We start from the raw sequence: 27,264 nt of genomic DNA, 5'->3' as shown, positions 1-27,264 counted from the left end.
CAAGTTCATTTTAAGTTTATGTTTATTTAAGACAAAGAACCAACAGCTGACCATGAATATCTTAAGCCAAATCTAGTTAACATAATCAGCTATAAACTGGAAACCTTGTAGAGTTTGCATTGTGAGTGCAAACATTCAGTGAATGAGAGCATGAGAAAAATTACTGCTTTTATTTATTCTGATTTAGATATTTATACTTTGGATTGCAATAAACAGGATTAATAATTAAAAGTGGATTTCCATGTGTTCAGGGCTGAAATGTATGTATAAATGTAGCTTCCCAAATGGTCTCTGGTTGACCATGATTTTGGGGGAGCATGGGCAAAAAGGAGTGCTCTGGGTTTTTTCATAACTAGGACAGTATTTCAGAGGCTTTTGCTTTTTCATATTGTATTGTATTCAGGCATTACTTTGGCTTATGTCACTTCTTTAAGAATTTAGCATGTGATTGAAGCTGATATTAAGAAACTGTTAGCTGCAGTTTTCTTCCATGCTTAAGGCAAATGATCTCATTTGGATTCAAAGAAGGAATCTACAAATGAATAATTTTCATTTTTTTTTTTATGTAGAGTAGAACAGTTTTGATTAGCTGCCATCTACAATGTCTTCAGCTTTGTTGATTGTAACAGCTTCTAATATCTCCCAAAGCACTTAATGAGCCTGATGGTGTAGGGGGGTATTCTTTAGAGTCTTAACACCCTCTGCCTGGCTTAAGTGAAATATTTTGCTGTGCACCTGAAAAGCTGTTTTGGAAAACAGGGCCTAGCATGTGGTACTACAGTTAAAAGACAAAAGACCAACATAAATTGAATGGAGCATAAACCATGAGATGAAGAACCTATTTGCTCCAGAGGAGGGATAGTCATCTCTATTATGTGTTCTTCATTCACAAGTGGTGGTCATTCCTTGCATGAGGTTTGAGGGCTTACTGGAGTGATTAGTGAATTAGTGATAGGTATGCATACAGAAATACGTAAGGGAAAAATCAGGCAATTAGGCTAGTTAAAGGTGATTTATATAAATCTTCACCACAAAGAGAGATTTTGATTGTCTTTGCTGAATTTTGAAAGGAGGATGAGTCCTTGGATCAGTTTGTAGGAACTAGTAAAAGCACATTTAAGAGATAACTGCTCTTTTTCACCAGTGAGTCAATAAAAAGCCTAAAACCAGTTACTGAAAATATGGCTGTAATGGGAAGAATCGCAAACAGTAGAACTCCATTCTTAATTTTTTTCAAACTTCTTGCATCAAATAGAATATATTAAGGGCAACTTTTCCCCCTTGCCAGCTAAGACTGTAGCCTTGAGCACAGCCTGTGCCTGGGATATTTGCCTACTTCTAGCTGTGCAAGATTGCAAACTCCTGCCTGCCAAGCCCATTTTCCAGGCATCTCCGCCAGAGAGCTGCATCCTGACCTCTATTGCAGCTGAGTCCCTGCTAACTCTGCATTTATCCAGACTTGAAGCAAGCAAGGCAGAAATGCTTCCTAGGGCTTTCAGTGCCTATTGTAGGAATCAATTTGCAGCGTGTTGGGGTGGAACTTATTTGTTCCTCCAGGTCACCTTGGGGAGGAGGGTGTGTGGAAATGCTTTAAGCTGCAGCATGTACAGGAAAATTTTGGCTATTTTTTCCTTTTATCTCTCTTGTTTCAGACAAAACCATGGATTCAGGATTGCTGGATGAGAGCAGCATCCATGCAGAAAATATAAGCAATTATAGGTGGCATTTCAACAGCAGTTTCTGTTTCTAGCTTTCAGGAGAGGGTTCTTTGTAAAAAGGGCTGCCACTCCCAATGCGATGTTCTGCACGTTTGCATGTCTTTACCAAACCAGAGTGTGTAATTACATACTTGGCATTTGCAGGTTGCAGTGGACTGCACTTTCAGTGGGCTGAAGGCAAGGTAATACTGCTTCCTAAAGTGTTTGGATGTCATTGTGGTCAGCATTGTCCATTATTATGGCATGTTAAGGCTTGAATTTCTTTTTGAGAACATGAGTAGGAATTTTTCCAGGAGTGGGTCAAGACATGACTGCTGAAGGGACTGAGGAAATGCAGTGTTTGTTGCTGATATCAAGTAAAGCAGTCTTTCCTTTGCTAGGTAAAAAAATGACAATGTGAAAATTAATTACTGTTGTGGGATAGATGTTGCTTTATATATTCTGCTATTCCAGTTTTCTATACATTTCATTAAAATTCAATCGTATATTAAAATGACTGGCTCCGATTTCCTGATTCTTCCCATTGCAAACACCAAATGCCAAAGTTTTGTGTAGCTGAACCAGCTCATCAAGAAAAACCTAAGTAGTGATAAAACTGCTAGTATATTAAAAGTCACAGCAGGCATTCTGCTGCTAATCCACATCTAATTTAAAAAGCTGAAAAGTATATCTAACTTAGGTGTGGGCGAATCTACATAATTGTCTTTTCCATGGATCTGTGGAGAACCAGCTTTTAGGCTGTTGCATGTGGGCAGCATAAATAGGATGGGTGTTACTACAGGCTTGTTGGACTTGGGTGGAGAAGTCCAGACTGCAGAGTTTCTTTCCAAGAGGCTGTGGGTACTCGCTGTGAGAGTAGCACCTGTTCTCTGCCCCTGGTGCCTCAGCGTGGCTGCTCTGTGAAGACTTCCATGGCTGATGAGGGATCCTTTGGTTGTACTTAGGAGCTCCATGGGAATTTATTCCTCCCTCTCGTGTTCCCCACTATTCCCCACGTGGCTGCTTCTTACAACCAGTGGCTCATCTCATCCCCATTCCCTTTTCCATAATACTTGTGGAAGAGTGTAGGAGTCCTGGATGTCCATGTTAGTACAGTGCAGGTGAATCTTGTGTTTCACAGCACAGCTGCAGGCTATCAAATGGTTAAATCGTACCATGCTTTTTTGCATTACTGTGCCCTCTTTCAGCAGTATCCTGTCCATTTGTTCCTTCAGGCTTCTCCCTCCCACAGTCCTTTATGGCCTGAATAATTTTGCTTTTGTGTGTGTGTTGTACAGGTGTCAGTGTGTTCGGGGTTTTGTGTTGTCAGGTTTTTTTGGGGGAAGTGTGGTGGTTGGTGTGTTTCAGTTTTGTTTTGGTGGTTTTGTTTTTTTTGTGTTTTGTTTTTGTCTTTTGGGTTTCTTCTAAAGATTGGAATTTGGGTTTGGGAATCTGTTTTAAAATTCCCATGTGAAAGTTGGGACAGAAAACAGATTTCTACTACAATGAATGCCTTGCATCTAAGGGAATAGTTTCCGTGATAATAAAAAAAAACCCACATACATTTTTCATCCTTACTTTGTAAATTTTTGTAATTACAGTAAAGGGTTACCTTTCCTCAGATAGACCAATGGTTTCTACTATGACACAACTTCATTTTCAGTTCTTACTGAGTAGGTTGCTTGCGTAGAAATCCTGAATAATCAGTCAAAAAAAAAAAAGTTTTTTCAGGAAATTGTGTATTTCAGGAGTAGAGTAGGAGTAGATTCAGGTTAATTTTACCCTCTCTGGCTTTCTTTACCTCAACTGCCACCACGAAAAACTGCAATCACTGAAATACTATTTTGGGCATTCCTAAAGGTCAAGTATTTGGTGCTGCTAACAAATGGTAATAACCGTGAGAGAGTTTGTCCCATGGAGCATCTTCATGGGATTTGTGAATCCCAGGTAATTTCCTCTTTGGCATAATGAGGATAGAAGCTTCAGATTTGGTCTTGTTATTCGGAGAGGAAACTCCTGTTACAGATTTGTTCTAGCATGAGTAATGCAGTCTTGCAATACAGTTAATCATCACTGATGTTAATAAGAGGGGGTGACGCTTCTTTCCATTTTCTCATGCAAATGTCACGGTTTCAGAGGACTACCAAGTATTTAGCCAGCTGATACAAAGAAGAATATGTCTAGCAAGAGATTGCCCAAACCCCATTATTAAGACTCTCAATATGAAAGGGTAAGAGACTGAATTTTGGCCCTGGCTATGAATTGCAGAGGAAGGATCCAAATTTCAGACTTTGATATCTTAGCTAGCCAGTGTGGCTGTAGGTCATAAGGTTGGGTGGGAACAGTGTATCATCCTCTTCTTCTCATCTGTCCCCTCTGCTTTGTGACTCGTGCCAAGGTTGCCTTGTGAGTCCAGTGCTTCAGGTTTGGATGTCCTTGAGGGCTTAGGAATCAACTGAAGGAAGTGCTCCTTCCTTGCTCCAAGCTGAACCACCACTGTTGTAGTATAATAATTCTGTGCACAGAAAGATTGTCCACTGGGATATCCTGGAGCTAGGATCTTCAAAATCTTAATATTCAAAATGCTGTTTGAAGGGAAGGGGTGATGTCTTGGGCTTATCATTGATATCCCTATGTGTTGCTGTTCATTTGTCTTTGGTGTTTGGATTTCAGCTTTTGTGTCCTAGTGACATTTCTTAATATTTTTAATTGTCAGTGTTATCTTCTAAATCCTTTCCCATAGAAATAATTGTTACATTGGATAAAACTGAACAGATGGTTTCTGCTCATACATAGAATTCTTATCAGGAACTGTTAAATAGGTTCTGGTTTGAGAGCAGAGTTAGTCTGAGATGTAGTAATTGGGCAATTAACAGTGAAGGTTCTTCTGTATCTACAGGTATTAACCAGAGAAATACATGCCAAATACTGAGGTACAAATACAGCTGAAAATTGATTTTTGCTTCCAGGAACAAAGTACTCTGCACTGAAGATGTTACCATTATTGCCATAAACTCATCTTAATGCAAATATTTAAGGGTTTTTTTAATACAGTATCTGCAGAAGTAGAGTGTTTAGAAGTGGGCTTCATCTCACCTAATTCTTGGTGTCTAAAAATAAAACAGTAAAGTGTCTCTGTAGCTGAGGAGAGACAGGTATATCTGTTGGCTATTCATCCCACCCTGAATGTGGTGTGTAAGCTGCATGGGATGAGCTGCTCTCCAGTGGTGCTGTCCACAGTCAGTAGGAAGCGATGTCTCCTGTGAATGTTGCGTCCTTCAAACGTGTGGCTGTCTTACAGGGGTTCCCTGATCTTTACTGTTTATTACAGTTTCAAAGTCACCCCTTCCCTTCCCAGAACTTCCTCTCTGAGGTTCCTTGTCTATCTCCAGGCAGTTTCTGTCTGGGTTTAAGAAACAAAGAGGAAAGGAAAATGCGATAGGGGCTTTTGTTTGTTTGTTTGTTTTGTACTGTTTGGCATTTTTTTAAATCAAAAATGAGCTTTCTAAATAAGACAAATTACTTTGTATCCCCGGATTATTTGTTTTATAAGGAGAGAAAGAACAAGCAAAGATCATTCAGTACGTTAGATTAGAAACCAATACCTCAGAGACTTAGTGCACAATAAAAGTTGCTTGCCCGGTAGCTTTTACTTAGCAAGGTGAAATTTCTCTTTAGAGTAGAGGTCAAATGTTTCAGTATGGTGGATGTTTCAGATGTGCTAGAGATGTAGGAACTCAAAACATGATTAGGAAAAAATGCCTTATTTCTCTGGAGTGTACCAGTGATCTGGCCTTCCAGATGCTATTTACCTGTAGATACACTGTCATGCTTTGTAACTTCCACTTTTTTAAATCTTATACATACATTCTTTTGGTATACAATGGATCTTCAAGATTGCTTATTTGGGAGAGAGCAAGAGATTCCAGTAGCCAAGATGACAATTACGAGGAAACATGAAAAGGGGCCAAACAATAACGGCATCTGCCAAACCTTAGCTGTTTTGGGAACAGAACTTTGGCAAAATTCCTTCCCTAGATTGCTCATAATGCATTTAAGAGAATAGTTTGGAAGGCTAAGGACTCCTGAGATCTGGTGTCTTCCTTCAGACTTCCTTACTGACTGTTGGGGGAATCTTTTTTAGTTTTAGAAAATGAAGTGTCATGAAAGACTGGCTTACTGAAGCTGACATACTAGAATAAACTGGTGATTCATATTAGTGGGAAGTGGAGCAGTAATCATTTTAAGTGTACTGAAGGAGTTTGGTGAAGCTGCTAATGTACAAAATATTGTAATTATAACCAGTTAGAAAACCAGGTCGAAGTAAAAGGTATTTGTTTCTTCAAAGATTGGGGGAGGATGATCTTGCTGAGGTCTGAGTCTCAGTACCCTATGATATCTAATCAGAAGAGCTTAGTATGGTTCAAAAATAGTTGGGCTGTTGTATCTATAACATTCATGTATACAAGGAAAATATACAGAGCAAAACACAAAACCTGGTTGTTAGATCCACAGCCTTTTTTCATTGTTACGAAGTGAGTCGAGTTAAACGTAATTGCTAATGAACTTAACACAGCAGGGGCAAAGCAGTGCAGCTTCTGTGAAGGAAAACTGAGCTGTGCACATCTGTGCAGATTAGCATGAATGAATGAAGACATTATTCTCTCATACATTCCTTAAAAGCTTTGAAAGTAAGACGCTCTGGTTTTCAGAATGGCGCAGTTAATTCTAGGTGTGTTTTAAGACTCCATCCTCACACAGCTGTTAAGTATACTTACTAATAAATTTGAATAATTCAGTAGTAGCTGAACAGTATGAGTCGTGTAAAATTTGCAATTGGTTCAAAATTATTCAAGTAGCTAAGAGGAGACTGTGGTATTCCCTAGGGATCTCAAAGGAGGTGGGCACCGAGCAGTCTGACACACAGCCCAAGTTGTGCAAGTGTAGGAAAGGTTTCTATTCTCTAGTAGCTTCTACTGCAGCCACAGCTGTGTGTTGAGGCAAGTCCTCAGGCTTGGAGCAGTGGATGGTGTTTCAGTCTCATGCTTCCAAATTGCAAACACTGCCCAAAAAAAAAAAAAGGGAAGTATCTTCCACTGGTGTTGGAAAAACCAGAATCAGGTAGTAATGTTTGTAAGGATATGTATATGTCATGTGTAATAATTTACAGGGAGCAAGGTGGGTGTTTGACCACTGTATGAGAAAAGAGATGTTCAGTACCCTAAATATTAATTAAAAATTGCTTCCTTATTCTTTACATCATGTCTTGCTAACCTGTAAAGCTCAGTGCCATACGATAGCTAACCTGAAGATGTTAATAGCATTCAAAAGTACTCAGACTTTTGGATGGATACAATGCTCTGGTACCTTATACAGGAAAAAGATAAACCCCCCAGCTTCAAGGATGAGTTGGTAATAACTGACACGGAAAAGAACTTGACTGTCGGCCACTGCTCGTTAAAAAGCTTGAGGATCAGTCCTTGCTGCTGCTGGGTTAGGAAAGAGAACAAGGGCAGGCAGTCTGCTCGGAGATACTGCTTGCTGAAAAAACACTCTTACAAATGGTCTGTTGTCTGGGCCACCTTGGTTTTGCTTTCCAAGCATAAAACCTCCAGGACCGTGGGTGAAATGACATCATACATACTGCTTGTCTCAGTTTGTGCATAAACTAATACTGCAGTGGCACTGTGAGCCGCAAAGCAGCTGAAGTTTGTGTTGACAGTTACGCACCGATTTCTATCAAGGCAGCACTCACTGGGGTTTTTCTGGGGTTTTTAATTGAAGATGTATGTTTACTATGTGTGGCTTGTGTTGGCATTACATGCCTCCTGCAGCAGGCAGAGTGGGCGAGATTGCTTGTTTGCTTGCATATTGTGGTGGGTTGACCCTGGCTGAATGCCGGGTGCCCACCAAAGCTTCTCTATCACTCCCCTCCTCAGCTGGATGGGACAGAAAATGTAACAGAGGCTTGTGGGTTAAGATAAGGACAGGAGAGATCATTCACCAGTTACTGTTACATTGAAGTATGTGCAACAAACTCAGCTTGGGGAGCTTAACTGAGTTTTATTACAAATGAAATCAGAGTAGGATAATGAGAAATAAAACCAAATGCTAAAAACACCTTCTCTCCACCGCCCTCTTCTTCCCAAGCTTATTTTAACTCCAAAATTGTGTATTTCCCCTCTCTCAGTGGTGCAGGGGGTCAGGAAATGGAGACTCTGGTCAGTTCATCACATGTTGTCTTTTCTGCTCTTTCCTCCTCTGGGGAAGGACTCCACATTCTTCCCTTGTTCCACCATGGGGCCCCTCCAACAAGAGACAGTCCTCCACAAACTTCTCCAGTGGACTTCCCATGGACTGCATTTCTTTGCAAACTGCTCCAACATGGGTCTTCCCATGGGGTGCAGTCCTTCAAGAACAGACTGCTCAAGCGTGGGCTCCTCTCTGCATGGGGCCACAGGTCCTGCCAGGTGCCTGTTTCAGTGCAAGCTTTCCATGGGGTCACAGCCTCCTTTGGGCATCCACCTTCTCTGCTGTGGGGTCCTCCACAGGCTTCAGGTGGATCTCTGCTCCCCTGTGAATTTCCACGGGCCGCATGGGCACAGCTGCCTCACCGTGAACTGCCCCACGGACTGCTCCAGAGCCTGGAACACCTCCTCTCCCTTCTTCACTGACCTGTCCGTCTGCAGGGCTGTAGCTTTCACATATTCTCACTCCTCTCTTCTCTGGCTGCAATTGCTTCAGCACAGTAACTTTTTCCCCTTTTTAAATCTATTATCCCAGAGATGCTACCTCGCTGCTGGGCTTGGCCTTGAGCAGTGGCAGGACTGTCTTGGAGCTGGCTGGCATTGGCTCTATTGGACATGAGCGAAGCTTCCAGCAACTTCTCAGAGAAGTCCTGTAGCCCCTCTTCCCCCTCCTAAAACCTTGCCATGAGTACCCTATACACATACCAGCTGTGTGGACACTTAAACCAGGGAGAAAACATTGTGACTGTAAAATTACCTGCTACAAAAAGGTTTTACATTAGTTTGCAGAACATAACATTTTTTTCTATCACTTTGTAAAAAACAACTTACATGGTCAGATTTATTGTATATATTTGGTTTGTATCTTAAGAGATCGAAATTATCAAGCATCTTAAAAGTATCTGCATTTTTTGCAGGGTATTATAGAGAAATCGAAAGTGAAAGGAATTCCTATCATTATTGATGCAGTAAGTATTTTCTTGATTTCAGTCAGTGGTTTAACATTTAAGAATCTATTCAGTAAATGCTCTTCTTACTGTGTTTTGCAGGATGGACTGTGGCTCATTTCCCAGCAGCCTTCTCTTATTCAAGGCTACCAGCGAGCTATTCTTACTCCAAACTACATGGAGTTCAGCAGACTGTATGAAGCCATGGTGAGCTGATTGCCTTTTTGGTATTTAAGTGTGTGCAAGTTTAGTCTTTTTGTCTTGAAAATAAGTAACTTATTACTGGCTTAAATGTTACGTGCTGTTTCTTATGTGTGAGGGAAGCACTCTATGGGTTTTATTCCATGGGATAATTGCCACAACAATGCATATTCTTAAACAGAGCTCTTTTTTAAAGAAGACCCATTCTCATGCATTTTTTAACACTGCAGTGGGTGTAGAAAAAAATACATGGGAAGACTGATGATGTTGCCTTCCCCCCCACCCCCCAAGCGTATGTAAGTAGCATGTGTTAGAATATGTTGTTGTAGTAGCAAAATATGTACTGTGTATGGAATTCTTGTGTTGTAGCTTAGAGACCCCGTAGACAGTAGTGATCATCATGGATGTGTATTAAGACTCAGCCAAGCCATGGGGAATTTGACAGTTGTGCAAAAGGGAGAAAGAGATCTTATTTCAGATGGAGAGAAAGGTAAGTGAAGCCTTCTGCTCTTAGCAATGTGATTGTTCTGTTCTGTTTGCTTTCAATCATAGTCCAGTAGAGTGTATAGCAATAGGCTGTATTCCCCTGAAGGTTGGAGGGATTGCTGCCTTTGCAGATCACCTTTAGATGATTTGTGTAAATTTATATTTTAAGAGTGCAACTACATTTATTTGCTGGCAAAAGTTGCTAATTTCATTTCTCATTTAAATGACATTATGTTTTACATTCCACGGGTATTGAGAAATTAATTATTTAATCTTTGTGAACTGTTGGAAAGTTCTTTGCTGAGGTGGTTTATGTAAGTGCAGCTGTCATTGCTAAATTGATACAAACCAATGTATCAATATTCACCATGTATCAGTGTGTGTGAAAAGTGGAGATGTCTTGAGGCTCATGACCTGCTCAGTTCCTTGGTGCTGTCTGTCCATCATGGGGCTGCAGATTCACATGTACGTATATGACTTGTACAGCAGCCCTGACAAATTAAAAAATTAACCATTATATGGTTAATTGCCACTATAACAGTCACATACCAATATGGTTTAAAGTATACTTAATAAAATTAGCTGCTTGTCTGGTGCTTTTTATACTGATGATTTACTGTGATCAGTATAAAATTATTCACAAGTGCCATGGATACATTTTGACTGCATGGTCTTACTTCACATACATAACAGGCAGCAGCTCTGCTTTTAATTACTTGAAATGCTAATCTCTAATAAATGTTTATGCTGCTTCAAAACTGTTTTGTATATACAGTCAATTTTTCATTACTGGGAGCCATGGAAGTCTTTTATAACAGAAAACAGATGTCATAAGTACGACTGGTTTGTGCAGAGCCACCTTCCACATACCCCATTAGTGCAGATACTCTAGCAGATTGTGCAACAGCTGGGACCTGGAAGCAGTATAGTTACATCTGTGGGGTAAAGGACCTTCCTCTTATAGTACCCAGGTTTCCCCACAGGAAGTCTTGTGTCATATTGCACCCATAGCAGACTTGATCTGTAACCTTGGACAGTCAGGCCAGGCTTAAGGGTGGATGAACTCTGCTGGAGGATACAATGTCTTGACTTCAGTTTATGCCAGCTGGAGAGCTTTAGAGCACTGTAGTTGTCTTCTTTCTCTGCTTTTATGTCAACAATGTTCTTTTTATACAGGATTGTTGCTTTTTAAATGAACATTGGGAAGACTGGGTGAGCGCTTATAGATTGAGTACATTATCTGGTATATCTCTGTTCTCCTTTTGAACTATTAACTCTTGAGATAAGTGTGTCCCCACAACTGCTGGAGAAACAGGACACTGTCTCCATTGAATCTCTTGTCATGCAGGATTAAAAAACCAGAAAACAGCTGAAGCTCTTTCCAGTTTCAATTTTGAGTGTTCATATGTGACACAAGTTCATGTATGTCTTGTGTGCTTTTGGGGTTTTTTATTGGTTTTATTTTTTCCCCCCACCTTGTTCTTTGTCTCTGTTGTGTTCTGATATTTTTTTCTATTAGTGGAGTGGCTTTTGTTTTGAAATAAAAAACAGTTCTGTGCCTTTATAGCAGTTGATTGATGTCCAGCTATAGGCTACTTTCTTGTTCTTACCTTGGTACTATCACTGATGCTTTGTTGGATTACAGACATTACAGGCAGCATTGCTGAGCTAAGAAAGCAGGTTATAATGTCTGTTACAAAAACTGTTTGTAGAGTTTGCATGACTTTCAAGAATGTTCCTGAGAATTTTGCAGAAACTACAGACTTCAGCTTCCTTTTAACAATAGTGTTCTTTGGGCCTAGTCTGCTGGTCATTTAGTTTCTCAAATGCAAAATTACATTGAGAAAGGAGATTCTACTGTGTGCTCTGTGCCACAACATGGAGTATGTTGCCATGTCACTGACCTTGAATTCTTTCCCAGGTTTTTTGCTCTTATTTTTCTTCTGTCTCTTCTTTTGATCTGTTATCATTTTTTTTGCAGCTAAGACTACATACATCATGATTCCAGTTTGAGGGAAATCCAGATTATTGGATCAGGCCAATGTCCTCTGAGCACAATCAAACATTATGAAAAGATCTGTGTACTCCTTTTGCCTTTTATTTATCATGTCATCATCCGTTTGCAGTGCTTAAGCCCTATCTACTAGGCATTTCCTGCTTGACCTCCTGTGTTCAGCATACTGTCGCTGTAGTTTGCTTACAGTACTTTTAAACTTTCTCCTTTGGGAATATACTGCACGTGTGCTGTCTAGGGGGGGAAAAATAAAGTAAGTCTCAGTGCTCTCCAGGGGAAACAGAAATTGAGAAATTGCAAACTTAACCATGCAACTCCAGTGTTTTGTGCTTAGTTGTTGTGGAAGGAAGGCTTTTTGAAGACGCCAAATTTTGCAGTAGGGGAGATTGGGTTTGTGAATGCTTTATAGCTTAGAGTGATTGTAGTGGTTATTTTCACAGTACTTTTATTCGTGAGTCTGTAAGAAATGCAGTAGACAGTTTACTCCTGTTACCTGAAGACAGAAAGAGTTACCGGGTGATTTGGCATAAGGTGTTGGTGAAGAATTACTCTCAACAAAAAGCTTTGTAATCTACACAGAGAGGGTCTGATTCCAATTCTGATTGGAAGCTGAAGTTTAATAAATTCAAAACAAGATTTTATTAATAGATAAAGAAATTAACTGGTACAGCAGTGTACCTGATACTTTGCTGGATTCACAAACTTTGAAGTGTCTGGATACCTCTGAGGTTTGTTTTCACAGACCAGACTAGCTGGTGCAGGTGATTGCTTATGGCCTCAGTCACATACTGGCCTCTGTGAAAGCAGTAGGAGTCCTCCACTATAAAGGAGGTTTTTCTAAAATTTGTCTCCATTTCAGTAGTGAGCTGCTGACTGGCCTGTAAACTTAATCACCAAGATTTTAAATTAAGTTTTATATACTCTTTTCTCTTTCCTTTTGCAATTTCACATTATAGCTTGGTCTACAGTTGTTGATTCCCTGCTCTACAAAGATGAGCTTCACCATGCTCTTGGTAGGTGATATCAGTGCCATCACTGACCAGGGTAGGAATGAGTACTCAGCCTGTGGGTAAAAGGTAAGTCAGCTTTTATTCACTATGGCACAGCTCTCTAAGGTTGTTTTTTTATTATTCTTTGGAGAACTGGTCAATAATAAAGTGTGGTTATACCAGCCTTAGTTCCTAACATGTTTAAAATTTGGTTAGGTCCTTGAATCAGAGGATTTGAATTTTCATTTTTAAGCATTATAATGAGCTTTTCTGTGTTTGACCCTCTTACCTTCCAAAAGGCAGGCTTTTATGGGAACCATCCTGTTACTTTTCCCAAGAACCAGTAGCCAAATTTGGTTTCTCTCCAGTTGCTCAGCTGCAGCCATGGTGAAGAGAAGCAAGGAAGTATGTGAGGCAGAATACTGAGTACTGACTATGGGGTAAAAATCCAACTCTTGCCATAAGTCCCCAAGCACTACTTCTAATTCCAGCCATTCATCTCCCTACACAGCTGGAAAAAGGAATCTATTCAGTGCTTGTCACTGCCTGGCTCACTCACAGCTGCTGAGCAAAACTCACCGAGATTTTTAACTGAGAGGCAGCACCTTTGTCTCCAGTCCTGCTTCTGCAGAATGAGCAAAATGGGAAGGTGATGGTTCCTGTCCCTGGTGCCACTGTGGGGTCTATGGCACCTGCAGCCCAGCCAGCTTCTCCCTGGCACTGTTCACCTGGCCCCTGGCTCCTGTGCCTGTCCAACAGAACTGGTGTAAAATTCGGGTCACTTTCGGCTAACTTCAATTGCCTGCTCTATCTTGCACTCAAGGACTTATCTAAGTTTTAAAAGTGTGATTAGGGAATAAAAAAGTATAAGCACCCTTTATATAAAAGCCAACTTACGTTTTCCGCACCAGTTGAGTTGTTTCCCCAGCCAGAGTCACTAAACTTGGTTTCCCTGTCTATATGCACTCTGGGACATGTTTCTGGGAGTCCATGATCTCCAGCTACATGCTTTTGTGAACTAACTTGCAAAAGGAAAAAGATAGATTTCTTACTAGTATAAGTATATGCTAGGTCAGAGATGTATATTAGTAAGAGATTTTACTAAAAATCTGATAAAGGTCTAAATCTTGTATTTGATGGAGCAAAATGATCCTTGATAGCTACATTATTTGCATAGAAAATGGAAATCTTAAACCTTTTAATTAAACTAGAGTGTGTTTGTTGTGTGGGGTGGCTGTTGTTAGCTGATCCGATCCAGTTGGGTCATATCAGAAGTTCAAATGGTCATGTTTCATACATTGATTCCTGACCACATTAGGGTGAGTGTAATACTCCTCCTCTGTAAGAGGAAAACAAGTGCAAGGAATTTGTTCAGGATGTCTGAGATTCAGGAGCTAAATTTAAATCTCCAGTCTTTCAGTCTGCAGTCTCAATAAATGTTATATTTCACAGAGGCTCTTCAGCCTTCTGACCATCATCAGAACTAAACTATACCATATTTCACATGGTGTGCTCTAAATGCAGCAGTAAAAGCCACCCCAGAGATTCATTTCTTTTTTTCATTACTGGGTGAACATGGTGGGTCAGGAACAAGCAGACACACACTGCCTTTTCTACTACTTTGGTTTTCTGACTGTGATGTGTCTAGGAGCTGGCATTGCAAATGGTGCTGCCTGCATACAACCACATCAAAATCTGTGCTTCCAAGTTAACTTGTAGTGCTTGAGGTCAGCAAAACTACTGCATTCTGATTTTTTTCATTCAAAGAGAGGACAGCTATTTTCATTTACATAACAGAATGTTGTGGTTTTGTTTTTTTAATTAAGTACACAATACTCATAAATAGGTCATTCTTCTGGGCTTTTGGCAGCAGCAAAATTTGGGCTGGGAGTTTTTCAGCTTAAAACTTGGCAATGATACAGCTAAGTGTGACACCATGGTCTGAATGCTTTCACAAATATTAATGTGTATCTTGCCATCACTCCCTTTTCAGCCCTTCTTGAGAATATTTTATGGCCTGAAATATATTAAACATAGCACTACTAAATGACTTGGCCATAGTGACCCAGAAAGCCTGGGGCAAAGATTTGAATTGTTTGGAGCCTAAAACTCTTGAATTTCTACTTTCCAGTATTCTGTCAGTATGACAGCCTTCAATTTTTTGTTTCTGCTGCACTCATTTCAGTACAAATTACTTCCATGGATTTAGGTACATAAGGAATCTGTGTGATTATATGTGAGCAAATACGTGTTGTATTTGCTGCCTAAAGCTCTGGTGGTATTTATGTGATGTTTACTTGCTGAGACTGTGTTGAAACTGTTGAATAGGACTGTGGTTTTTCTGACTCTAGCAGATCTCCTTGCAGGCATTTCTTCAGTGATGACACTTATTTCATCTAGCCTTTTCTTCTGATAGTATATGTGTGCTGCATGGATAAGTGCTAGGGAGTTGGGTAGGTTTTTTTTCCCCTGAGAGTTACTTGGCATAAATCAGTTTTCATTTAAAAACTGTCTGCTACTTATACTGAGGTGGGGTTTTTTTGATTCATCACCTTGAGAAGTAATGACGTCAGATTTGGTTGCCCAGACCCATCAGAAAACAGAACTGGACACCCTGCTCTAACAGCCAGCTTGGCCAGCATTAATTGTGTGTTTCTGTCTCTTACACTCTGTCAGTTGAGCTATAACTGAACCTCTCTGTTGTTTTGATCGGGACTGGTGTCAGACTAATTGACCTTAAGTGGCCCTGGCTGCTGCCTTTTCAAAATTGATACACGGTGGTGATTTCAGTCTTTGTAGTTTCCTTGTTGTCCTGCATCCAGTCATCTTGGTCTCCTCAGCTCTTCCAAGAGCCGTGTACATGCCCATCCCTAGCTGAACATGCTGCAGCCTCACTGAACAACAGATCAAAAAAAGCTTCATCCTCATGCAGATAGAGTGCTGTGCATGTTTCCAGGGAATAGAACTGCCCACCTTCTCGGCATCATAGCTGACTGTTCAGCCATGTCCAGCTAACTGAGGCCTTGTAACATTGCCACTGGTTGTGACTGCTCAGTGCAACGTAAAGGCTTCAGCCCCATGGTCCTTAAAGAACTGCTGGAAGTGTCTTCTCAGCAGGGCTCAGACATTCAGTGGGGGATGTTGCACTCGGGGAGCGTGAAGACGGCAGTTTTATTTTGTTGTTCTAGGAAAAGGCTGGGAAAAGCATCCTGTGTTGGTTTGGCAGTGTGCTGGTTTGTCTTGATGCCACTGTGGGATTCCTTCTTATATTTTAAAAGCTTTTAATAATGACTGTAATTCAGAGATGTTTTTAAATCCTTTTCCCATTGCCTGTTGTCATGTTCATCATCCTTTTATTTTGAGATGTTCTTTGATCAACCAAGCCTCTGCACAAGAATTGTGTGTTATATCTTTCCCTCCTCATTCCAGTGAATTTCCTCTAGTTCTGCTTCTTTGAAGGTATTCCATGGATTTGTTTTCCAGCATCTGTGTGCAGAATACAAAGGTCTGCTTTTGTTGTTGCCTGTGAAGTAGTCTGCACATATTTGAGACTTACTTTTTAAAACCACAAACAAAAGACCACTTCTTTTTTTTTTTTTTTTTTTTTTTTGGTAAATTTAGCAGAGTATTATAATTGGCCTAGTTTGAGGAGATCTTGCTTTCCTGTACAGCTCAAAAATGACTGGAAGGTTGTGGGGCTACAGAATAGTGGCAGATGGTGACATGCAGCTAATAAGCAGGGGCTTGTGCTCAGCTGTCAGTCAGAAGGCCCCAAAGCTTTTGAACAGAGGATTTCCATCCTGCCTCCTGCCAGGAGTTCAAGCCCTCAAAGTGAAAATCTGGTGAGATAGCATCTTCAAAGTAGTAGAATTAGAGATAATTTCTCCAAAGCACTGTATTTAAAATAAAACTGAGAATAAATCGTGCCACCTGAAAGGGCATACCTTCTTCAGATAGCTAACTCAGAAGGGCATTACACTTGTGAAATTTGACATTAGCTACTGCTCACTGAGAAACACATCCAGAATCTTAATTTGAGAGGGGGAGGGGGAAGGGGAGAAGAGTGATTGGGAAAATGAACTGCTGGCAAGGCTGCAGTGGTGTGTGCTGTGCTCGTGGTGACTAATGAATCTTTGCCCTCTCAGTGGCAGCAAACACGCACAACTGCCTGGCCTCGTGAGCCCCGCAATTACCGCTGCAAGAATCGGTAGGAAATGGGAGCGAAGTGCAATTCTTCGCTGCTGCACATAATGAACTGGAAGGGGTTCATTGGCATTATGTAGTTTTTTACCATTTGCTATTTAGGAAGATGTATCTGCAAGTCCTTCAGTTCTGTGTAAATTTTTTCCATTAGTTTGAAAGATAAAAATGGTTATAAATGTTAAAAATATGGACAGTACTCCCTCTAAAACACCTGGGCTGCTCTGTTTATACAGTTTGGAGAAACCCAGCCCAGGCTTGAGGTAAGAGCTGTTGCCCAAGCAATGCCTGGTCTTGCTTTATCCTTTGCTTGTACATTTGGCATGCTCAGCAGCACAGAAGTGATTGTGTGCACAGTCCTGAATCCTGCAGTAGCTGAGTGGAGATGCTAAGGATCACCACTTGGCCAGTCATGATTCTGCCAGCTCTTCCATTCTCCTAGGAGAGGAAAATAAATCTGTCCTGGGGTTTTTTTAAGAGCCAAGCAAAAAAAAGAAGCTAAGGGCTAGGTACATACCCACAAGAGAGTATGGTAAAGGGGAGCAGAATTGATGCTGTTTTCTTTTTGTATGCCTTATATGTCCTCTAGGCTTCTTGCTTGGACTTGTTGAGAGTGGATAACAAAGGAGTTAAATGTAGTGAAACCATTTGCGTGTTTTTCATAGTTAAAGCTGCACAAAGAGATCAATTTGACCAAGGTCCTTTGTGTATTTAAAATAGAAATGTAACATCTGATACCCTGACACAGTCTATCCACAGTGACACTGCTGACAGAAACATACACGGATGGTGAGACACAGTTTATTGGCAGAAAAAAACGAATCTGTCTTGCATGTGGTTTTTACAAAGCCTAAGGAAAAGGCTGTTTCAATAAAGTATTTTCATGATGGACGTGGTAGAACATGTGAGATTTTAGTCCTGTATTGCATTTGCTTTTTGTAAACACCTTGGTTTATATTTGCAAACTCAGAGACGCTGAAGAGTTGTGTTTGTGCAATGACTTTGTGAGGGACCCGGTCCAGTTTGGGGTGATGGCTCATTATGACATGTGAATAACTAAACTCACCTGTGCAGCCTGAGTGAAGTGGAGAAAGCATGCACATTGTGCAATGTTATTTGCAAAGGATTAAAAGGTAATGAAAAAAGTATTTTTAAAAATGTTAATGCAATTTATTTTTTTTTTAAGAGTAGTGTATTTCATCGTATTCTACTGCCTGTGTTAAGTCTCTCAACTATGAGTTGCCGTGTGCCTCACAGGGTCACCCTTGCAGCTGCAGTGCTGTCACTGTAAATGGAGGGGGAAAAGCACATGACTTTGTTTTTGGTTTGTCTGTTCATAGTACTTGTGTGCAGTCACGAAGGAAGCAGCCGGAGATGTGGTGGACAGGGGGACCTCCTTTCTGGTTCTCTTGGAGTCTTGGCACACTGGGCATTTGTTGCTGGAGCTGAAAAAACAAATGGGTATGAATATTAATTAATAACTTAATTGCTGTGAGTCTGTGTTCACCTGTGGCAACTGTTGTAGACCTGCTATGTGAATTTCCAAATGAAATTGGAGGTTTTGGTAAGAAGGTATCCGTGTACTTTTTAAAAGTGTAAAGGTGTTCTAGAGCAGTCTACATAACAGTAATAATTTTAATAAGACAAACCCTTCAGTAATCTAACATCTCCCAAGTCTGGGGCAGAAGAACAGCCTCTGGATCTGTTTGCAAGGATATTTATGTATGAGGTAGGTGTTTTCAAAACAATTGAATGTAGACAGAAAGTATGAAGGATAAATAAGTGGTGGTCATTGGCAGTAGCATCTCTGTAATTCAAAAGACATGTTGTTTGCCTTTGTTATTTCTGTTTTGGTGAATTGTCCTGCATTGTGCCTGAGTAATTCAGTGGGGCAGGTATTTTGAAACTTGCAAATAAAATACAGTTTCAAAGAGAGTAATTCTTATAAAGCCAAATGGCAGTCCACTTTGGTTGTACATAAAGCAGCCATGCAGATGGCTGTTGGCTGCTTAGTTAAATTATGTCAATTCCTGCCACACTAGCTGGCCCAGGTAGTCATGGAGTCTTTCTGTGAAAGCAGCAGCTTTAAATAAAGTTGAAAGGAGCATAAGCAGTGAGGGAGTTAACAGTCTCTCTTCTCAGTAAGTAATGAGTTCTGGAAGCTTGAGGGGTGGAGACCTTCTGTAGTCTTTGGGATGCTGCATGCAGGTGCACAGTATCAGATGTGCATGGGAGTTATCCAGCCTGTGCCTGTGTTACCACAGGGACACTGCATGAGGTACCCCGGGGGGAATGAGGGACCAGTTGAACCAGACTTCGGAATTCTGAAATCTAACATACACAATCTTGGTTTCCTTTGTCATTCTGGGTATCTGAAGTTGTAGCTGCCACTAAAGGGGGAATTCTGTTTTAAGTCCTTAAAAGAGTGACTTCATTTTTGCATGGGGTACAGCACAGCAGTGTTAAATTGTTGGAAAGATTAGCAAACACAGCATGTGTTCTCCAGGCTCTCCTGACTTGCGCTCCTATGGCTTTTCTAAACAGCTTGCTCGGAAACGCCTTTATTTTATAGATGAAGGGAAAGTGTAATTGGCATCAGCGATGCATTGTGTCTCCTGCAGTGGTGTTAAGGTGACCCTTCACAGGCACCTGCTGTACCAATCCTGCCTACCTCGTGTGTTGCAGGAAAGAAGGAGCTTTTTGGGTTCAGTGAGTCAGGGCATCTGCTTGGAGACGGCACTGTAGGCAATCCAGCCAGTCCTTCCAGTTTGTGCCTGGCTCTGGCATTTCACAGAGGGTCTGTACAGAGGGATTTTCAAACACTGAGATTGCACTGGCTCTCAGGGGTGCTACTGGTACAGTAGGTAGGGTTCCTCACTTAAAGTAGAGAGGATGCTGATGCCTTTGGAGTATGGTGCTTTAGCTGTCTTGAGCCAAGGAGCCTGTGCACAGCTCTTGTTTCAGAGCAGTATTTGGGCATCCAAGATTAAGTCTCAAGGTTGCTTGAATACTCCTGCACCTTGATGAGTGCATGGAAATTCTGCTTAGGTAACACCTAATTGTAAAGTCATGTCCTGCTTTGCCTGTGTTTTACATTGGGATTCTTCCCAAAACTCTCACTTGGCAGAGGAGTCACGAGGTCCTTAGTGTCTGCCAGGCAGCAATGCTCGGCTGAGACTGAGCTTTGTGAGGTTTTTGATCAGCCAGAACCTGGAGTGCAGCTCTGGCTGCTGAACTATTCTGCAGTCGTTTTCTGTTTTAAGGCAGCAGAAGTGACTCCCATGGCCCAGCCTGTGAAAAGGTGCTCTGGAGGTGGCAGCTGGAGCTGGCTCTGGACTGTGCTGGCTTCTCAAGGCAAGGCTCAGCATTAGAGAGAGTTCTGTTCTGGGTCCACTCTCTTGTGCAGTTCGTAAGTGTGTAGGAGGCATTTCAGCAGTGTGCCTTAATTTGTGTTGGGGTCTTCACCTGCCACTGTACCCCTTCTAAGCTGATCTAATGAAAGCCCTGGAGCAGTCATTATGGCCCTGTTGAAAAACATCCATCTCTTGTCTGCATCCCCAAGACCTTCCCCCACCCCTGCAAGACAAAACTAAATGGAATTACCCAGTGAGTGGAGAGAAAAGGGGCTTGAAAGGCTGTCAGGTGAGACTTCGGTCTTCCTCTGAAGGAAAGAATCTTCACATCAGTAAAGCTAGACATGGAACACCTTACCCACTTTTTAAGCCTGTGTTGTCCTTTTGCATGCTTTGGCCCTGGTGGTGTTTCTCACTCAGTCACATGCTGTGCCATGGGTAGGGAAGCATTTGTTAAAAAAAGTTCAAAGATGCTCTGCAGTGCAAGAGTCTGAGAAGGTGTTTGCCTAAGAGGCCTTCCTGGTAATGCTGACCAACATTTACGAGTACAAAGATTATGTCCACCACCTTATAAATTGCACAGAAGTGTTTGTATTCTCTTTATAATGTTGTTTTTTGGTTTTTTCCTTTCAGTCAAAATCCCTTTCTAGTGGCTGCATTTGGAGCTTGCTCTCTCACGAGGCAGTCTAACCACCAAGCCTTTCAAAAATTCGGACGTTCAATGACAGCCTCTGACATGGTTTCAGAAGTTGGAACAGCTTTTAACAAACTTTTTGAAACCTGAAGCCAAAACAGCAGAGAAGAAGAAAAGGAAGAACAGTGACTGCAAGAGTAATTACATGTACCGTAGAATTTACATAATGCACCCTTTCAAGTGCTGTAGCAGCATTGGTATGTTAGGTAGATATTTTTTATTTTTAAGAATAGAAAATATGATTAATGTAGATATTTTTTAAGAGTTTGGGATACAAAAATGTTTTGGCTGAAATAAGCTGTAGTTGCAGATCCGTTATAATATAATAAAACTAAACTGAAAGTATTCCTGTTCTTTTTGATAGTTATTGAGCAATAACTAAAGTGTGAAGAGCAAAAAAATGCACTTGATATTTAGATAAAATTCTTCCACCAGCTCAACTGAATTTCTTGGATTGCACCAAGGTTGTCACTTGTCATTCTTAGACCCTCTGTCTAGAATTAGCTATTGCACTTCATTTTTTGCCACGCTAGTATAGTAAGAAGCAAGAAGTAAGCCTCTTTGGAAAGGGAATGCATGAGAGTTGCTGTAGATTTTGAATGTAATTAGTTGCCTTTTCCCATTCCCAGTCCCAGAGGCAGCATTCACTTGGACAAGGCACCCCTTCCTGTAATGTCTTCTTGTGTTACTTTTTTAAAAGGTTCCCCCTTGGCAGAATGAAGATACCTATAGGCATCTTAGCAGTAAAATTCATTAAACAATAATTAGGCTCACCTGAAAAAGAAATAAATTCCTGTTTCTTTTTCTGGTCTTGACTTCATCTGGAACTGGATACTATGAACTTGTGAAATTATCATTTGGAGAGGTACTAGGCGGCGCAAGAAACTCGGTGATACCCAGCAGAACTGGTTCAGCTCTCAGTGATCATGGAAGAGTTAAGTGCTGCTAAAACTCCAGTTGCCTGCTGGGTTAGAGCTCAGAGCAGACCAGCACACAGATCCGTAGGTGGGAAGTGATGAGCCAGCGGGAATACAAGTTGAAGGAACAAAAGGCAGCCCACGGCAAGTACCTGTACCTTCATTAGCGGTGTGCAGGCAGCGTACGCTGCAAGTCAAAGGCAGGAACAGAAAAAGGGTGGTCGGTGTTTGAGCTTCAGGTGCAGTACTTAGTACTGCAGAAAGCAGGAGTTTTTAGAGCAAAAAGCATAGAGGCTTTTGCTTGATCTTTGCAGGACAGACAGACACTGTCAAGGCCACACCACTCTGGTGCACTGGCAGAGCAGGCAAGCGTTAGGTGTAAAGCAGAACTTTGTGGGATTTTGCACAGGACCATTCCTTAAATTTTTGGAGATCTAGTCAAAGCTTGTGGGGACTAAACCACAGTGGAGAGGGAGGCAAGTTCATGCAAAGAAAATTTAAGTGGGTATTGCCCTTGAACTTCCAATCCAGCTCCAAGTGTTCCTGCTCATTAAAGCGCCGGAACAAGCACATTAACGCGTCCGGTTACTGCAGCAGATGTTGCCTGTTCAGCACAGCCACTCTTGCAGTGCTCGCAGCTTGACTGTGGTGTTTCACAGACGAGTCACACTGTGTTCTCATTCCCTGCAAGAGCTGCCTGCAGAAAGCACCTGGAATCAGAAAGGCTACTCCAAGTATTTCCCTTCAGCCCTTAGAGTTGGTATTTCTGGATGCACTGTGACTACTACCTCACCCTGATGCATTTTTTCTTTTTAAACCAGTTACCTATTTTTTAAATAGGATTTTAAGTGTTTGCTTGTGTTGCTCTATGAGGGTTCACAGACTACTCTTCAGAGATGAAGTTTTAGTGTTTAATTTAAGCAGTTTTGTAAACTGTCTACAACTTTGGGCAAACTTAAGCTATTATTTCCTCCCCTTAAATGTATTTGAGAAACCTGACTACTTTTAAATGAAATCAGAAAGTTAAAACTGATTTTAAAACAGCTACTGCCTTTCCTTTAAAATAAGCAATTTTTTCTTGTAATTAGAACATCAGTGGTATTGTAATCTAAATGACATTTGTAAGTGAATTCAACCAATTAACAGCTCAGTACAGATTTCAACATGCCGTGTTGGTTTTAAAACTACACAGAAGTTGTAACTCTGTTATTCACTAATGTATACAAATTGTTACAATTTTTAAACATTCTGGAAATGTAGCAGTTTCTTTTGGTAGGAAATAAAAATAATAGCAAACTGACTGGACTTTGTTTGGTGTGTGCCTATCCCATTTCACACAGCAGCTGAGCTGCCCGCTCCCCATTCACTCTGTTTTGCTAGAACAACACTGCCTCGAGCACATGTACAATACCAGCTGTGTCAAATAAGCACCTGCCCCAGTGCTGATGAAGTGACAGCCCACGCGTCTCTGGAAGTACAGATAATGGAGAAAGGAAGCAGAAAAACAGCTACACATTTTATTCTCAGTATAAAAGAAAGCCTTTATCTTTTTGAACAGATACTTTGAAAACACACAGGTGCCTTGTAGATGAACCCAGGTTCTTGGTTTTTATGTTTTCATAAATTGATTTAAGGGAAGTGCAGGTACCAGGTAAGTACCAGCCCCATATCAACACAGGCCTTGGAGCACAGGTCACCTCAGGTGTAAGAGAGGCTTCTGCACCTCTGCCCACAGCCACAGCAGCCAGGGCCAGCAAAAAGGTAACTGAACAGGTGAAAAGTAAACATACTAATTTTATCTTCCCACCTCTGGAGAGAGCCTGAGCATGCTGCACTCCCAGTGCTAGAGCCATCTCCATGTATTCAGTGCAGAAGCAAACAGAAGATACCAAGCCTTACAGGTAACTGGATACCATCATATTACAGGTGAAGGTTTCACAGGACCAAAGCAGCACCACTGCAATATGGAAATAATTCAAGGTTAAAAGTATCCCCCACTGCTATGTCTGAGAGGAATAGAATTCTTAAACCAACAGGTATAAAATAAATTGTTTTCACCTTAAAGACAGGCCTAAGTTCTTGCCTCTGCCTTCACTATGTTTAAATTCCGTGTCAGGTCACCAACACAGCAGGGTGAGGGCAGATCACAGAGTGCCTGGGGCTGGGGCAGCTCCTGCAGTAGAACAGACCCATGTCTGTGCAAGTAAGTGCAGCTGCTCCCATGCTGCCTTGTATTCTGGATGCTTCCACCACCTGTGCTGCAAGGCCTGTATTTATTTACCAAGCAGTAGTGCCAACAGTTTTGCTCAAATTACACGCTATCATTTTTAGCCATTCTGTTCAACAGATTTTATTTTGAAAGAATTAGTATTTACAACAGTTGCCAAAGAAGCTGAAATAAAAAACAAGTCCAAGGATGAAGGATCAGCTTTTTTTCTCAGTCTGCTTCTCTGTCTGCCCTCCTTCCACAATCTCCCAGGTTGAAACAGCAGCTCTGTCCTGTAAGAAAAAGTAAGCAGGTCAATCTCACCAGTCTGGATCACAGCTTTTAACCAAGATTCACTCAGCAGAGCTATTCATCCAGTGGCAATACAATCTCACAGGAATGCCACTGCTACTAATAATGCTCACAGCTGTAAAACAAAACTAGACAATTTTTTGCAGCTCAGAGGGAAGAAATACACAGTAGAAATGTCACCTCTTCAGCATGGGATGCTGCAGAGGGGTGTAGCCTCTCACGTGAGTAGCTTCTGCTCAACTCATGCAGTTGTATTTTCAAGTCTCACGGGCTCATGTTCCTGAAAAAACACACTCAATACGTAAGAATATACTGCTGAATGTGTTTGATCTTCTGAACTCAGGACAGAAGCCTGTTGATTTTAGTATCTGTAATGAGATACTGTCATACTTTTGAAAGGCAATATTACAGCTAAATTGAACATTCTATTTAAAACCAGCTGTTTGATTGCAGTGGTTGAAAATAAAAGTTAATCTGAACATTGACACATGATAACATTCCATGAGTGCTGACTCATGACAGTGGGTGGAAATGTTGAAATTTTTTTTTAACATTAAAATGAAAACTTTCTGATGCCTAAATACCTAATTACTACATTTCACTTAGTAGCATAGCTTCCAAGCATGCTACAATGCCAAGAAAAGACACGTGGATTTTTTTAATCAGTCTGTTGCAAGTTATGTAACTTCAGCCAGCATCCTTTGCGTTGAGCAACCTGACAGACGAAACCAGAGTAGGGAAATCACAAGCTAGAACCTGAAGGAGAAATTACCCTTTCTACAACGCTGATTTTTAAGGAATTTAAGCTTCGACTTGAGCCACCCCCTCCCTGCCCTGCCTCAAACCAGACGGGTTCCTGGTTTGCACTGGGTGGAGCTGAGGCTTGTCTGCTTCATCTGTTCCACTGCTTTTCCTTCAGCACATGTACTTGAGAAGTTGCTGGCTTGCTTGAGCCTCGCATGACAGAGGGCAGCATGCTGGCAGAGGCATTAATGAATGCACAGTGTGAGGCTCAAAAGTTTTGTGTAAATGAGAGGCTGGGTAGAAATGAGAAATTCAAGTAACTTCCTCAAGCACTTATTAGGCAAGCAGGACCCCTGTTAGGGGCTGTTTTACTGGGGCATTTTTGGCATCAGCTGACCCAGCCAGGCAGACTCATGATGAGCAAGAGGGTGGGGAGAGCCCTGCTTTGTGTAGGCCATGCCTTGTTGCGCATGTGCTTTGGTGAGCCTGTGTGAGGAACTGCAGAGCTGCACCACTCAGTTTAAGGACTCTCTGGGATCTGCAAAAGCAAGGTGTGAGCAAACTTCACAGCACCCCCTGGGATACTTTCACAGTATCAGCAAAAAAAGCAGGAGTTCAGCTTTGGATGCTTGCTATGTGTGCTCGTAAGAGCATGTGTGCTTTGTCTTCTGAAGCAATCTATTCTGGGACATACTATGCTGACCTTCAGGTTATTACAAATTTTTTTTAATAAATGGAATGGTTTGAATCCTGGCTAATTTTTGGGGTTTTCAAATGTAAATCCCTTTAAAAGCAAACCAAAACAAATCTGTGAAAGGATGGAGGTGGGGCTGCAGCATTTTTCCAATAGATGAAAAGGCAGGCTGCTTCTCCAAGACTTTGTCTCAGCACAGTTGTTTGGATTTGCAAACTTGCTTGACAGATGAGTTTAGTGGGGATTTACAAACAAGTTAGAGGAAGCAGATGTTCCAGCTTCCCTTTCCTTTCACAGCTGCAGCTCAGCACCACCACCACGCTCTGGCCCTCACCCCGGTTTGTGTCGGCGCGCTCGCTGTCATCCGAGAGAGGAGAGCGCCGACCACGCTCCGCTGTAACAGGAGCGCTGACGAGTCACAGCCCTCACACTCGGCAGCTGCAGCGGATGTGTGCTGTCACTCCCTGATGTCACTGTGCTTTCCATCCTCCCACTGGTAAAACCATGGAACCAGACTTGCCAGGATCAGTTCCCAAGCAAAGGAAAAATGAGCAGCATAAACTGGATGGAGGGAGAGAATGTGGAGGATTATTCTGTGCACAAGGAGCAACACTGACCCTCGCCTCATGGAGGCAAGAAGGGCAGTGACCAAGAGGAAGTGGAAGAAGCAGCACTTTAAAGAAGTAATGCAGCTCCCTGGAACCAGGAGGAGGCAGTAATGCCATAGAGGGTCTTCTCTCAAGCCAGAGATGCCACTGAGATAATGGAAAGGAACACTGGCATTAGGTGTAGGCTAAAAGTAGAAAGCAGGATGGAGAGAGGAGTGGTACAGGAATTGGGCAAAGCCCCTGTGGCTCAGGAACAGTTGGGAATGAAGCTGCTGAAGATGGAAGAGGCTTTCTCATGGAGACTTATTTTGGGTGGGGAGGATAGAAGGAAGGCCTTATTTTCACAAGTCATCTCGGTTTACTTCCCAGTTCCTTTGCAATCTTTTTTAAGACTCCACACATTACTCACACCCTTCCTTCTGAATTAACTTGGGCAACTTAGGGATTTCTGAATATTATGGGATTTTCAGTGGCTTGCGTGGAGACACCAGGCTGAAGGGGAGCAGAAGAGAAGGCAGCAGCATAGCCAGACAAGGGCTTGACTTTCACCTCCTGCTACTGCAGTCACACATGGAGCAGAGCACACCACCACAAGCTGCTGAAGGGGAATGAAGGACAAAAATAAGTGTTGTCTTAAAAAGTGACTGAGACTCTCACAAAGAGGGTTACTCTCTTCTACCTTTATGTGGATTCCAAAGGCAGCAAGGTCTCCACGCAGACTGTCACAAGCCTCCAAGAGGGGTTTTCTCTCGCGCATTAGCTGCTTCCTCTTTTCCTTCTGCTCCTGTTTGGGTTCCTTGGCTCCCGCCGCACCCTCTCCTGGCACAGCGTCTGCTGCTTCCGGCAGAGCCAGCGCATAATGACGGACCTTCGTGCGGAACCTCACCAGCTCCTCAATGACACTGGAGAGCACTGCAGACTTGTCTGCTCCCACAGGCACCTAGAAATCAAACA

At 41.8% G+C, this 27,264-nt stretch overlaps 2 protein-coding genes across 13 annotated transcripts in view; one reads left to right on the top strand and one right to left on the bottom strand.

The window, feature by feature from the left end:
- Positions 1–23,046, top strand: part of NAXD (NAD(P)HX dehydratase) — a 52,400-nt gene extending 29,354 nt beyond the window's left edge. For 6 of the 9 annotated variants that reach the window (XM_032100556.1, XM_032100561.1, XM_032100560.1 and 3 more), the window contains 5 exons: positions 8,863–8,913; positions 8,995–9,099; positions 9,463–9,583; positions 18,123–18,243; positions 20,769–23,046. In XM_032100556.1, coding sequence (XP_031956447.1) covers positions 8,863–8,913; positions 8,995–9,099; positions 9,463–9,583; positions 18,123–18,243; positions 20,769–20,919 — 549 coding nt within the window. In that variant the 3' untranslated portion in view covers positions 20,920–23,046. Of the gene's footprint in view, positions 1–8,862; positions 8,914–8,994; positions 9,100–9,462; positions 9,584–12,549; positions 12,670–17,752; positions 17,916–18,122; positions 18,244–20,768 lie in introns of those variants that run through there. The other 3 variants (XR_004238433.1, XR_004238432.1, XM_032100557.1) reach the window with 3 other exon arrangements.
- A 203-nt stretch (positions 23,047–23,249) lies between these two features.
- CARS2 (cysteinyl-tRNA synthetase 2, mitochondrial) overlaps positions 23,250–27,264 on the bottom strand; it is a 36,342-nt gene continuing 32,327 nt past the window's right edge. For 2 of the 4 annotated variants that reach the window (XM_032100563.1, XM_032100564.1), the window contains 2 exons: positions 26,990–27,250; positions 23,250–24,245 (listed from right to left, as the gene is read on the bottom strand). In XM_032100563.1, coding sequence (XP_031956454.1) covers positions 24,171–24,245; positions 26,990–27,250 — 336 coding nt within the window. In that variant the 3' untranslated portion in view covers positions 23,250–24,170. Of the gene's footprint in view, positions 24,246–24,444; positions 24,545–26,036; positions 26,264–26,989; positions 27,251–27,264 lie in introns of all 4 variants that reach the window. The other 2 variants (XR_004238435.1, XR_004238434.1) reach the window with 2 other exon arrangements.

Source organism: Corvus moneduloides, chromosome 2 (genome assembly GCF_009650955.1).
Source record: "Corvus moneduloides isolate bCorMon1 chromosome 2, bCorMon1.pri, whole genome shotgun sequence".
NCBI classification, from domain to species: Eukaryota; Metazoa; Chordata; class Aves; order Passeriformes; family Corvidae; genus Corvus; species Corvus moneduloides.
Note: the sequence above shows the minus strand (reverse complement) of the source record. Positions and strands in the feature narration are given on the sequence as shown.